This window comes from Capsicum annuum, chromosome 7, assembly GCF_002878395.1.
Source record: "Capsicum annuum cultivar UCD-10X-F1 chromosome 7, UCD10Xv1.1, whole genome shotgun sequence".
Classification (NCBI taxonomy): Eukaryota; Viridiplantae; Streptophyta; class Magnoliopsida; order Solanales; family Solanaceae; genus Capsicum; species Capsicum annuum.
Window position 1 is genome coordinate 127,148,090 of NC_061117.1, and position 14,583 is coordinate 127,162,672.

A 14,583-nucleotide genomic window follows, 5' to 3' on the forward strand; every position below is an offset into this window, starting at 1 on the left:
AATCTATTTAATCTACCTAATCCGCGCACCCCCCTCTAAATGGTATCAAAGGCTGATAGGCCATAAGGTTCAATGTTGTAACATAACTGATAAAAACAAAATATCTGAATGGGGTATGAAATACCCAAAACAACTGAAATAAACTGTCTAAACATAATAGTCTGAAAAGCCTCTAACTATCTGAATAAGGAGTTGATGGGACATGTCTCCAACTAACTCCAGCTACTGAAATAAACTGAGTACGAAAATGATAAAATAATAATCGTGTCCTCGAAGGATGAGGACTCACTGCTAGCTCTGATTGCTGACACGAGAATGCTACTGGTGCTCTGGAGCTCATGCCTCGGAACCTATGGCGTAAAGTAAAATACCATAGCGCAAATCCGTCAGTACGATAAAATGTACTGGTATGCATGTGAGGTAGGCTAATGCAAAGGTTTCACATGCATGAACTATGCTAACTGACTAAACAATATGAACATGAGAATACATGCATGAATAAGAGACTATAACCGAATTCGTGATAATATGATTACTAAGTCTGAATATTGATAACATGGAAATTCTAATAATTGATATAACTGATACTCTAAGCGATTGTGTCTGACAGTCTAGTTTCTTATGGAACTATCTGAGTCCCGTATTGTTTTGATTTGACTGTATCTGGCAGTCCTGAAATCTGAAGAACTATCTGAATTCTTTTACTGAAACTGTATGACTGTATTTAACCGTCCTGATTCTGTAATTGAAACTGTGGAAAGTAGTATCTAACTGACATACCCCAAAATACGCCATAATAGCTGAGCTGGGGTCCAATCTGTGCCCTGATTGGAAGAGTGTCAATACCGCACCACTAATAAGGACAAACTGTGAGTGACCCTCATATAACAGGTAACTCTAACAAGAATAGTGGGAACTCTCATATAACAGGTTAAGCCACCTCATCTACCCGCATATAACAGACTATGATGTCTCAACCTACGCTGGCTACGTAGTTCTGGAACATAAAGATTGCTTCTAAGAATCATACCCTCGTATAACAGGTGTGTTCCCATTATTGAATCCGCTCGGTACTAATTCCTACTCCCATCTGAATAGAAACTGAATATGATAAACGGAACTGGACTAGACTAAATTTATAAAGTTCTGTTGACTGACGGAATGCTATTGGGATTACTGAATTTCTGAGCTTTTCTGAGTCACATGACTGACTGAGTTCTATGGATCATGGCTTGACTGAGGATATCGTGAAAACATGACACTATCTCTAGGCATACAACTATATTTTTTGAGTACAAGTACCCCCAAGACTTGATAGAAGGAAACTGACAAAGCATGACTTTCTTGGATACATGACCAACATCAACAATCCATAATACAATAAGTTGGGGATTTCATGAAGTACATGGCTATCATAATCTTGTACATGAATGGGAATACATATCAACATATCAATATTTCATCAACTAGTCCCATAAGTAATCTTTCAAACATCCATAATGTACAACAATATCATAGAAGCCATTTTGATAATAAAGGTAAAACATCCATTTGTCATTTTGATCACAGTTTAGCTATAAGGCATAATTTATATCCCTTTAGGCATTTTATCAAACACCTTACATGCAAACTTAAGGCATAAGTGAAATCATCAAATTTCACAAATCATTAACCACCAAATTCATGGATTTCATTTTATATGCTATCGTAGTTTCATAATTTCATATAAAGATCCCAACTTGGGAATCAAACAACAACCATCACATAAACTTGAACAACCCACAACATAATAACATGATTCATAATTTAAAATAGGGTTCTTGAGCTTTATAGATGAAAGAAATTCATAAATCAACACAAGGCATACCTTAGTTCGATGATCCTACGAAGATTGATGGGGGAACTTCTTGAGTTTGAATCCCACAATTGGAACCCTAGCTTGTTGTTGAGAGGTTTTTTGAGAAAAAGAAGTATATTTTGCTTCAGTTGGGGCTAAATCCAGTGTTTGGAAGCTTATATATGGGTAGAAAAAGATCGTTTGGCCCTTAAAACAACCCAAAAATGGAGTGTTTACGTCACTTGGGCCATAAGATATGTAGTGCACACTTTATCGCGTAATCTAGGTTGTGCGGCGCACACCTTATCGCATACATTAGGTTGTGCGTCGCACACCTTATGGCATAAGTTAGGTTGTGCGTCGCACACCTTATGTTACGCGACACTCTACTTTGCAAAGCCATAACTTCTTACTCGGGTATCGAATTTTGGTAAAATTGGTATCGTTAGAAAGCTAATTTGATTCTCTACAACTTGGTGGGTCTAAACCTGCCAAAATATCATATATAAATCAAGTTATGCTCGTTCAAAAATAACCCTTGCGGAATCAAATACTAAAACTTGAGGGATTCAAAGGCTCTTAGCTTGCCTTACTCTAAGTGACTCTTATGAACACGCTTAACACATCATGAGCTCTCTTCTCACTAGGATACTCATTGTAAGTCATGTACTCAAATATGAGTCACAGGATAAGATGTTTCATACGTAGGAACAATGGTTCATTTTCTTGCTTCAAAATATACAGGGTATTACAGTTATGCACTTATCACACTTATTTTAAGATCTATATCTAATGGATAACTCATTTTTTTTACTTATTTTATATTTAAATAACACACATAATCAGTGAGTTTTACTTCCTCAATTTCGTATTAATTGACCTTCTTTCTAAATTTTTTATTTCAATTTAGTTGTCCTTTTCATAAAATCAAGAAAATATAATTATATTCTTCTGATATTATCCCTAACATTAATGACTAAATAAAATGTATAAGCTTAAATTTATATTTTCAAAGCATAATTAGTAGCCGTTTGGCCATGAAAACTAAAATTTTTCGGAGTTGGAGTTGTGTTTGGTCATGTCTTTTTTGAATTTTTTTTTTTGACTTTTGAAAAAACTTTTTTAAATATGATTTTATGCCCTAACTTATACAAACTATCAAAATCACCCAACTAAAGTTTACCTACTAATAAAAAAAGAACACAATTAGCCACTATTATAAAAATAATTACATATACATGACCATATTTAATGAATTTCAATTATGACATATATAATATTTACATTAATAGCCGTTTTCTCGTATTTGAAAATTTTAAATATGGATGTTATATTAACAGATCACTGCTTCCTGTTTTTTTAGTTAACAAATATTATCATTCAAACAAATTTATTTTTTTAGGAATTTATTTAATTTATTTCCTTCCTTTCCCGTTCCTAAAAATTAGGACATGATGAGTTGTTATTAAATTTTAGGGTGCTGCTAATAAATTTCTTTAATTTTCTTATACATGAAAGATTTTACTGTGTGTGAATAAATTATTTCTATGTAAAACATGCTTTGCCTATTTATGGTATTTTATATCATATACCATAAATATATAAATATGCTTAGTATGTTTCTTTATACTTTGTATTTTTATATATGTGTGTATATGATATATACATGGTATAAACTTCATATATAACATACTTTGTATATTTATATTATAAATATGCTTAGTATGTTTCTTTTTACTTTGTATATTTATATATGTGTGTATATGGTATATACATGGTATAAACTTTATATATAACATACTTTGTATATTTCTATTATAAATATAATACTTTATATATTTATGGGTATAAATATAAATTAGCAGTAAAATAATGTCTTAAATAAGGGATAAAAATAATGATGAGAGAGAAAAAGAGATATATATTAATTAGGATAGCATTAAGTTTGAAATTATAATTATCTTAATCTTTAAATCTGCTACATTGAAAAAATAATGTTATAAGGAGAGGTTTATGTAAAAATTTAAAAGATTGGAGTTATATGTAATAATAATAAAAGTTGGAATCGGAGTTGGAAAATTGTGAAAACAACAAAAATATGTTTTCCCTTTTCAGAACAATTTTTCAAAATTATTTTTCGAATTTTCATGGCCAAACACCACAATTTCCAACTCCGGAAAATCTTTTTGGAAAAAAAAAAATTTCATGGCCAAACGGACCCTTAATAAGACTAATTTGGTAAATGGATAACTCCTAGTAAATTTTTTCTTAAAGACTATGCTAAGTATATACGGGCCAACTTATTTGAAACAATGAAAGTATATGATAAAAATATAGGCATAAATTATAAGATAAAAATATATCTAAAAAAATAATTACTAAGCTTTATAAAATCACATAATTAGTGAGCTTTAAAAAAAATAAATATGTTAGTTTTTTTTTAAAAATAAAACTCTAAAAAGATAAATTGATTGCTCACATAATATGTAAGTTTTATAAGAATTCATATAAATTATAAAAATAAATACAATAAATCAAATAAGTATAAATCAATATTAATAAAATGCATAACTTATATAACTTTCACAGTGAGTTATGTAGAAATAAAATGTATAACTCACTTAAAAAGGGAGTTATGTACTTTTTCAGATTCTAACACCGTTTGACACCTTTCGTTAACTCACTTTGATATAACTCATTTTTAAGTGAGTTAAACATATTATGGTCATATTTTATATACATGATATATTTTGGTATTTTTTTTATTTTATGACATATTTTGATTTCAGACTCAATATTAAAAGATATTTTTGTACATTTGACACAATTTTAATTTAAGATCATAATATTTTTTTTTATATTTGGTATTAAATTAAAGTAGGTTATTTTTTTTGAAATGAGGAGTAATTTTTTCATAATTAAATAATATTTTCTTTTGAATAAAGTGAAATTCCTATGGTCAAACGGGGTATTACAAAGTGATGTTAGCAATGATGGATTCTTTTATAATTGAGAATTGGAAAGGAGTGAGAAAGAACAGTTCCCAAACTATGCAACATTTCAATATCTTTCGCTTCACTTGTATAAAGCTGCTTCCTTAAATTCTTGGGGTCCCTCTCTTTCTTTTTTTTTTTTCCCCTCTTTCCTTACTTTCTTCTGTAGCTTTCAATATGTGAAAAGAAAATCCATCACTCAAAAATTATATAAAAAGAAAATAAAAAGGGTACTGCTTAAGAGATCTACTGAATTGCCTACTTCAACTCTCACTCTTCAAAGATCTTGAAGTAGCTAAAAAGTTACTTGTTTTACTTGGTTAACTTTCAAGATCTGTTGCTTCTGCACCTTCATTGGAGTAAAGGGTCTTTAAGGTTTTGTGTAGTTTCTTGATTTTAGTGTAAGTAGTTGGAGATCTGGGAGAAGTATGAAGCAGCTGTTGATGGGTGTGTTTAGCTGTGGAACTGGCTTTGGATGAGAAATATGGTGGTTTCTTGGTTCTTGGTTTTTGCTTGGGGTGGGGGGTGGGGGTGAGGGTGGGGTTTGTACTAGTAAAGTTTACATTTTCTTGGGTTTTCTTATTTCATTTGACGCTTTCTGGGGCTGCTCTTTTTTGGCTCAACTAGTGAAACTGATTGGGGTTTGTACTAGTAAACTTTTCATTTGTTTGGGTTTTTACTTTCTGGGGTTGCTTTTTTTTTGCTTAACTAGTGGAGTAAGTTGCTTGGAGTTTCTTGATTTGCTGGAATGAGGGTATCTTCAGCTGGGTTTAATCCTCAGCCAGAGGAAGGTTTGTTCTTTTTGTTGTTAGTAAGTACTTGTTTTGTGAACTTTGATGTGAAGCATTATTTGAAGTCATTAATGAACATGTGTGATTTTCTTTCTATGTTTAAATATTATAGGAGCAGGGGAGAAGAAATGCTTGAATTCAGAGCTGTGGCATGCGTGTGCAGGACCACTAGTTTCACTTCCACCTGTAGGAAGCAGAGTGGTGTATTTTCCTCAAGGTCATAGTGAGCAGGTTAGTAAGTAGATTAGATACTATGCTTCACACTGTAGCTCATTTAACTTGATGTGTTTCATATGAAATAGTGTGCACCTCTACTTTTGTTGTTTGTTGGTGGCTAAATGTAGTATGCTGCTGTTTTTTGTCCATGAGCCAATGTATTCTCTTACGGGTCGTTTGGTGCACTAGATGGGATTAGTAGGGATATCCTAAGTTGTGCGGACTCTTCACTTTTGATGCCGCACCCGTGTCGGATTCTCCAAATATACACTACTTTTGGAGAATCCGACATGAACCCGCTGGCATTTTTGAAGAGTCCGAGCAACATAGGGGATATCCCATGAGACTATGTAACCCTACCCTCCATATGGTATAGTAATCCCACCATTTTCGTACAAATGGTGGGATAAAATAGTCCCGCCTTAGTTAATAGTTAATACCTCATACTAATCGTGAGATAAAGTTAATCCCAAACTTTATCCCGGGATTATTTTCCTTATCTGGTGTACCAAATGACCCGTAAAGCTTAAGCAAACTGAGTTTCTTGAGACACATTCTTCTGTTTTAGCTTTAAGTCGCTCCAGAGTTATTCTTATGAAACATGGACTTGAGTTTTGGACGCCTTCAATCCAATTTAGATTTTACAGGTCGCCGCTTCAACAAACAAGGAAGTAGATGCTCATATCCCTAATTATCCTGGTTTACCACCTCAACTAATTTGTCAGCTTCACAACCTGACAATGCATGTAAGTTTATTTTTTGGCTGTCATGTGATATTTATGTACCTTTCTGTTACTATGTATTCTGAACAGTTGTTAAATTACAGGCAGATGTTGAGACTGATGAAGTGTATGCTCAAATGACATTGCAGCCACTAAGTCCAGTATGTCACTTCCTATTTATTCAAATCAGTTTTACGAATAGTAATATTTTTCTAATGGACTTACTTACTCTATGTAGCAAGAGCAAAAGGATGTGTGCCTGCTACCCGCAGAACTTGGCATCCCGAGTAAACAACCAACCAACTATTTCTGCAAAACTTTGACGGCAAGTGACACCAGTACTCATGGTGGATTCTCTGTCCCCCGCCGAGCTGCAGAAAAAGTTTTCCCTCCTCTTGTAGGTCCCTTAAACAAAACCCATTAGCATTATGGTTTTCCGTTCCTTTTGTTTTTGGTCTTTTTTTTTGATATGTGTCATCAACATTGGATTCGATATTATCTTTCTAGTCCCCAATGGTGTTTAACTAACTCATGATGAATGTTCTCTCTCTTTCAGGATTACTCTCAGCAGCCACCCTGTCAAGAGTTGATTGCAAAAGACCTCCATGGAAATGAATGGAAATTCCGGCATATTTTTCGTGGTGAGTTTCTGTGCAGTCAGGGCTTACAGGAATTGGTATTGTTTTGGTAGTTGGTACTGGGGACCATGGTCCGAATGTACCTGAATAAAAAGAAAATTCAAGCTCGAGATTAGGTTTTCTGGTTTACTGCTGTATTTGAGATGAGATATTTATCCTCATCATAATTACGATTTGTCCTTCCAGTTCAACCCCAAAAGAATATCTAGAGAGAAGAGAGGGGGTAGGGGGGATGGAGATAGAGAGAGAAGGGGGGGAGAGAGGGAGGGAGAGGAGGAGAGAGAGACAGAGTAGGCGTGGATGAGTGACTTTAGTTCTAAGGAAGCAGATTTTCTTGACTAGTGAGGTTGTCAGTACGACACATCGATTTATCTTCCAAAGCCTTAAAACCCAAGAAGATGAAAATGCGAGAGGTTCTGATATCTGGTTCCCAAGTCTTAACATTTTTCTGTTTTTGTTGTTTGTAGATGAGGCGTACTCTGGTAAAATGAACTAAAGATGTAATATTAAGTAAGGTTTTTAAAATCATACTGAACCTAATGACAATTGTCGGGTGGGGTGGGGGGGTTAAAATCATTGAGAACTCTTTGGTTGCTTGCCATGTTTTCATTTATGAAAATGGGCATAAACGTTACCAGCACTAATTGGTTGCTCATGTTCAGGACAACCAAAAAGGCATCTATTGACAACAGGATGGAGTGTATTTGTGAGTGCAAAGAGACTTGTTGCAGGCGATGCGGTCATCTTTATTTGGTAGATGTTTTCAATACCTTCTAATATTTCTTCATAGGGGTTCCGCTCCAGCATTCAGAACTTTTAAATGATCTATATTTTCCCAGATAAAATGCATAAATTTAAGCGCAGTATCACATTTGGCCATATTTTGTTACTTGCTAAGCAGCTGCTGAAATATTTTAATTGTTCCATCTGCTCTGATGGGCCGCATGAGAATGTGGTTCTGTGGTGTTTATTATGCTTATCCGTGTACGCCCCCCTTTAGAATCTTGGAAAACATTTAATTTCTATATGCCTGCATCATGCAGTTGCAAAAGTTAAACATTTATTGCTGCGAAACTGTATTTATGTACCCTAATTGAGAATCTTCACGAATTTAGAATTGATTTCAATTTTTTATGTCAGTGACTTTTATCTGTTGACCTGCATCATTTTTTGATTTGGAGAAAAGGTAGCTTTGGACCTGCAGCATGTATTGGGCGATGTGAGAGTAATTACTTGGATAACCAGTGCAATTGGAGGAACTCACTTTCATTTCTCCCACTCAATTCATTGAGGTTTTTATCTTTGCTAAAATATTGTCGCCTTTTATCAGGAATGAAAACAATCAATTACTTTTGGGGATTCGACGTGCTAATCGTCCTCAAACTGTCATGCCTTCTTCTGTTTTGTCAAGTGATAGCATGCACATTGGTCTCCTAGCTGCAGCGGCTCATGCAGCTGCAACTAATAGCCGCTTTACTATATTTTATAATCCAAGGTAAAAGGTTTTTCTTTTGTTTCAATTGCTAACAAATTTGAGTCACATTTACCTTTTAGCTTCATGATTTCAGGGCTAGTCCGTCAGAGTTTGTCATACCTCTAGCCAAGTATGCTAAAGCAGTGTATCATACTCGAATTTCTGTTGGTATGAGGTTCCGGATGCTGTTTGAAACAGAAGAATCGAGTGTCCGTAGGTAGGTGTTATCTTTTTGGAATTCCACATGCAATTTAAAGTAATTTGAACGACAAGTTAATCATATACACATGCTCATCAAGTAAATATCTTTGGATTTAGGTACATGGGCACAATTACTGGCATCAGTGATTTAGATCCTGTTCGTTGGCCAAATTCACATTGGCGCTCTGTCAAGGTTAGTTTTATAACAGAGGGTCATTTGTATAAACTAAAAAGTAATAGATAAACTAAAACCTATGTGTATCTTAGCATCAATTTGTAATTTTTCATGTGCTTGCTTGTGCCTTCAGTATAAGGCTACCCGGTTCAATAAGCTCTTGCTATGCGCGGGTCTGGGGAAGGGATAGATGAAAAGAGTCCATTTATATACTAAAACCTTCAGTATATAAATTATAGTCTTTTGTAACTGGTCCTATTGCAGGTTGGATGGGATGAATCAACTGCTGGAGAGAGGCAGCCCAGAGTTTCTCTGTGGGAGATTGAACCTTTGACAACTTTTCCTATGTATCCGTCTCCTTTCTCCCTTAGGCTAAAGCGGCCTTGGCCTTCTGGACTACCTTCTCTCCCTGGTAAGGTTTCTGCTTGCTATTATTGTTGCCCTGGGAAACAAGATAATTTTGGTTGAGTTCTAAACTTCAGTGGTTTGTTTACCTTTCATCCACTCAGGGTTCCCCAATGGTGATATGACTATGAATTCTCCGTTCTCATGGCTGCGTGGTGACATGGCAGATCAGGGGATGCAATCGCTTAATTTCCAGGGATTTGGTGTTACTCCGTTTGTGCAGCCAAGAATTGATGCTTCTATGTTTGGTTTGCAACCCGACATTCTTCTAACAATGGCAGCACTAGATCCATCAAAACTTGCAAATCAATCCCTTGTGCAGTTCCAACAAAGTATCCCTAGCAGTTCAGTGTCTTTGAGTCAGAGTCAGATGTTGCAGCCTTCTCATTCACAGCAAAATCTGGTCCAAGGCTTCTCAGAAAACCAGTTAATATCTCAGGCGCAGATGCTTCAGCAACAATTGCAACGTCGTCAAAATTATAGTGATCAACAGCAATTGCTGCAGCCACAGCTTCAGCAGCACCAAGAAGTGAACTCGCAGTTTCAACACCAACAACAAACCAAGGCCATCTCCAGTCTCTCTCAGATGGCTTCAGCTACGCAGCCCCAGCACTCTCATTTGCAAGTCTTGAGTTCAACTGGTCCCCAACATACTTTTTCTGATATATTGGGTAACCATGTCAATGCATCTAATAATTCTGTTATGCAGAATCTGTTGAGTTCATTTTCCCGTGATGAGGCATCTGCTGTCCTGAACATGCATGAAAGTCATCCTCTAGTGTCTTTGTCCTCATCATCAAAGAGAATTGCTTTAGAATCTCAGCTCCCTTCTCGAGTTACTCCATTTGTTGTGTCCCAGCCTGAGGATGTGATGGCGAACAATGCTAAGGTCTCAAATCTTACCTCTTTGTTGCCCCCTTTTCCTGGCAGGGAATCTTTTCCTGATTATAAAGGAGTAGAAGATAGCCAAAGCAATGCACTCTATGGATTTACAGACTCTTTGAACATACTGCAGACCAGTATGTCCAACATGAAGGATAGTAGTGGTGATAATGGATCTTTATCTATTCCTTATGCTACCTCTACCTTCACAAGTACAGCGGGCAATGAGTATCCCCTTAACTCCGACATGACTACTTCAAGTTGTGTAGATGAATCAGGTTTCTTGCAGTCCTCCGAAAATGGGGACCAAGCAAACCCAACTAATAGAACCTTTGTGAAGGTAAACTTATAAGCTTGTTTGATATACAATTTCACCCTTTGTTCTCCGAATTGCATGGACTAACACTCTGGTTAGTTTAAAAGCTTTTAAAGGGGGAATATTTTGCAGCATTATGTTGTTTCACACTGCTTGTTTCTGGTAGGTTCACAAATCAGGGTCCTTTGGACGGTCACTTGATATCTCCAAATTTAGCAGCTATCACGAACTTCGAAGCGAGCTTGCTCGCATGTTTGGGCTAGAAGGCTTGTTGGAGGACCCTGAGAGATCAGGCTGGCAGCTTGTAATTGTTGACCGAGAGAATGATGTCCTCCTCCTCGGTGACGGTCCTTGGCAGTAAGAGTCGAATCACTTCTTTTCTTTTACAGGCTTGCTACTACAAGTCTACAACCTTTTCCCTCCCCTGCCTCCCCACCCCATCTCTATTTAATTTTTTCCCATTTGGAAGGCAGGACTGGTCAAATTATATTTCTGGACTCCATGCATTAAGTTTCAAACTGTGAGTTTTGGGATGTATATGATATTTCCATCTTGCCACCTATTAAAATCAGTCTTCTGTTTTTCCGACTCCAATGAATTATGGGGGATCAAGGTTCAAATCCCAGCAGAGATGACAAAAGAATTAGTGATTTCTGTTCTTCGTCGAAGTCTTGATAGATAGAATTATCCACTGTCGGTGCTGCCTGATATATTAGTCGAGGTGGATACAAGAAGGCCCAATGCAATTGTCATTGCAAATTTACACGTCAATCCCTATCGGATTAGCTATATGAATCCTCTCCATTTTGCTTCATTTTGAAATTCTTCATGGCTAAGTGATGTCTCAAGATTTTTTCTGAGGAAAAGTTAATTAGTTACTGTATGCTGGATTTTAAGCATTCTGGATCTTCCACAGATTGGTTTTCCTGTTGGACATTCAAAGATTTAGCATTAGAGTACTTTTTGGCTTGACTAATTTTACGGAGTACTCTTTACTTTTTGGCCTGACTAATTTTACGGAGTACTCTTATCTCACTTATCTATGCCTGCAATTTGCTTTACACGAGAATTCAGACCTGCTGTATTTTTCCTTTTGATGGGTATATCTACCGTATTGGGTCATATATGAACTTAGATGTATTTTTTTCATACATTTGTTCATTTAGTATATCTAGTCCTTCCATGTTTTCACCCATCTCTATCTTCGCTTCAGGGAGTTCGTGAACAATGTTTGGTATATCAAGATACTTTCTCCACTTGAAGTGCAGCAGATGGGGAAAGAGGGCCTTGATCTCCCAAATGGTGTCCAAGCGCAGAGGCTTCCCGGCAATGTCAATGGATGTGATGACTATTTAAACCAGAAGGGCTCTCGAAGTACTATGAATGGGATACCATTGGGGTCACTTGACTACTAATGACCAATCGTGTGACCTGCCTAAGGTAATTGTACCATACAGTTGCTGACACCCTTGGTTAATGTCTGCAATTTTTTGTACCATGATGTGTCAATGTCATGTATCTTTTCTACCTAAGGACCAAGGGCCATGTCTCATTTGTAGCTTGTATTCCAGATAAATACACTGTAAATTATAATGCTATTATTTGACAAGCCTGTGGAGCTTCCTCCTAGAGATCATCTGCAGAAGTATCTTATTAGTAGTAGCCATGGTTGTTATTTTGCTGGATGCATCAAGTGTACTCTCTTTGTACTTTTTGTTAATTCTTTTTCAGGTGAAATGTCCATTTACGCTGTATTTGGGAGGGTAAGATGGTTAGGGACAGGAGGACTGGTAAAATAGAAGTTGACCTTTTTTTTTCACATCCCTATTTGCCCTTTTGGATGCTTGAGCCCTCAAGGTTGGTAAGACTGTTATGGTGGTTTTAGTTCGAATTTTGAAGACAGATCCTTGGTGAGCTTAAGGGCATAGATTCAAAATCCTGTTCTGTTGGGTAATTCAACACATTCTGCCTACGGCAAGGCCCACGAGGGGGGTTGGGTGGTCCGGGTTGGAGTCATGATAGAACATGGTCCGTCCTTGGTGGGTTCTGTAAGAAATAAAATTGCATCGTGCTATCAACTTGTAGCTTTTGGAATGATGCTAAGCACTTGGTCCCAACACCCTTGTAACTGAGGGAGCAATCAAAGACTTAACAAATTGTTGGTAACAATCTGAAAGTTGACTTTTGAAGGCCTGCATTATGAGTAGGGGTGGGCGTTCGGTATTCGATTTGGTATTTTTAAAGTTCGGGTTCGGAAATTCGGTAATTGGTATTTGAACATAGATACCACATATCATACTTATAAATATCGGTTCGGTAGTTCGGTAATCGGTAAATTAAACTTCGATTCGGTACAGTATTTGGTAATACCATATTAAAGTTGGAGATGTGCAATATCTTTAATAGAAATCCTATTTAGTATTCTTTTTGTTGTTTTTAACGAATATGTTATCAAGATTCAAGAGATTCTTTGAGATGACTAGTATTATCGCCTATCGGGTTATATATATATACTAGAAATTCGGTAAATACCGAATACCAAATGATATTAATATCTTGTATCAAACCAAATCTCGAATACCGAAATATTGAAATTTTACTTCCAAATATCATACCAAATACTGAATTATCAAATATCAATTACTAAATTTTTTGGTTCGGTTAGGTAATTTGATTTTTGATATTTTATGCCCATCCCTAATTTTGAGACCATGTTCTTGTATGATGCATGAGAATATTAACTCTTTACTGTTTTTCGTGCTCTTTTCTCCCTTTACATAAATGTCTATGCCTAGCGATGGTATGTATTAACGAACTCCATATATACGTTGGTTATAACACCAACATGGATTCGTTCGGACTAACTAATAACTTTGAAGCAACGATAAACATGCATTACAACACCAAGTTATAAGATACAATATTGCTGCACTTACTATATTTTATGCTGCGTTAATTAGCTCCTCAACGTTTTCATTAGTTTAATATCCATCTCTTCCCCCCTTTAGGGAATTCAAACTCTTGACGAAGATATTCCCCAGTTTATCACAAATGATACCTCTGACAACTTTTCAATGAAGTATGAACAGACATTGTGTGGACTCTACAAAAAAAGTTCAGTTTTGGTTAGAGTTCTAGGGGCATTTGTAGACATATAAAATTTGTGGACTCTTCAATAAGAATCCAAATTCTGTTAGTTCTAGAAGGCTACTTTGTCCTAAATCTCGCCTATTTAAAAGTAACATATTCACTGAAATAGACATCTTGAATAAACTGATGGGTATTCGTAAAAGGATCGGGATCTCCAATATCCCACAAAATCACGGGATATTCATAAAGAGATCATCCTATGTTCGAGAATAAGCCACTAACGGCCCTCGAATTACGGAGAAAATCAAGAAAGAAGAATCAAGGGAGGAACAGATTTGTAACCACAATCGTTTATCAATAAAAAAATCTCGTTTTCTCATATTTTTGTTTGTGGTTAAAATTTATTTTCCATGAACAAAAATTTGTTGCGAACAAATTCTCTTATAGACATTGAAATTTTGTGGACTCTACAAAAAGAGTTCAATTTTGGTTAGAGTTCTCGGAGCTACTTTACCCTAAATCTAGCTTGATTTCTAGTCAACCTAAACCCTAAATTATGCATATATAAAAGGGAGCAAATATCCCTTTAAAGGGACATCTCCAGTATCCCACAAATTTACGGGATATTCACAAAGAGATCAAAGATCTGAAAAGTCCCAATAAATTCATGGGATATTCATAAAGATCAAAACTCTCTCTTCTTGATAATCAAATACATCAAGAAGACAAACCCTCCTTTCATGGAGATCAATCCAAATGTTCTTACGTTCGAGAAATACGTAACTAACGGCCCTCGAATTACGGAGAAAATCAAAAGAGAAGAATCAAGAGAGGAACAGATTT

The 14,583-nt window shown here is 35.9% G+C and overlaps 1 protein-coding gene across 2 annotated transcripts; it reads left to right on the plus strand.

Moving 5' to 3' along the window:
• The first annotated feature begins 4,847 nt into the window (after positions 1-4,847).
• LOC107856233 (auxin response factor 6) lies at positions 4,848-12,337 on the plus strand. 2 transcript variants are annotated; one of them, XM_016701217.2, is made up of 14 exons: positions 4,848-5,621; positions 5,734-5,852; positions 6,476-6,583; positions 6,664-6,720; positions 6,798-6,956; positions 7,116-7,200; positions 7,860-7,950; positions 8,528-8,692; positions 8,766-8,888; positions 8,990-9,065; positions 9,312-9,459; positions 9,557-10,674; positions 10,817-11,007; positions 11,864-12,337. In XM_016701217.2, the coding sequence occupies exons 1-14, from the start codon at positions 5,579-5,581 to the stop codon at positions 12,063-12,065; spliced, it is 2,685 nt and encodes an 894-aa protein (XP_016556703.1). In that variant the 5' UTR covers positions 4,848-5,578; the 3' UTR covers positions 12,066-12,337. The 2 variants fall into 2 exon arrangements, with proteins under 2 accessions (XP_016556703.1, XP_016556704.1); XM_016701218.2 differs by having other exon boundaries at positions 6,485-6,583.
• The last annotated feature ends 2,246 nt before the right edge of the window (positions 12,338-14,583 follow it).

What these genes read in the sequence shown, in the direction of transcription:
- LOC107856233 (XM_016701217.2), top strand. Translation starts at nt 5,579, where the DNA reads ATGAGGGTATCTTCAGCTGGGTTTAATCCTCAGCCAGAGGAAG. An exon ending in CTCAAGGTCATAGTGAGCAG is followed by an intron (nt 5,853 to 6,475) that starts GTTAGTAAGTAG and finishes AATCCAATTTAG; the next exon opens with ATTTTACAGGTCGCCGCTTC. An exon ending in ACTATATTTTATAATCCAAG is followed by an intron (nt 8,693 to 8,765) that starts GTAAAAGGTTTT and finishes TCATGATTTCAG; the next exon opens with GGCTAGTCCGTCAGAGTTTG.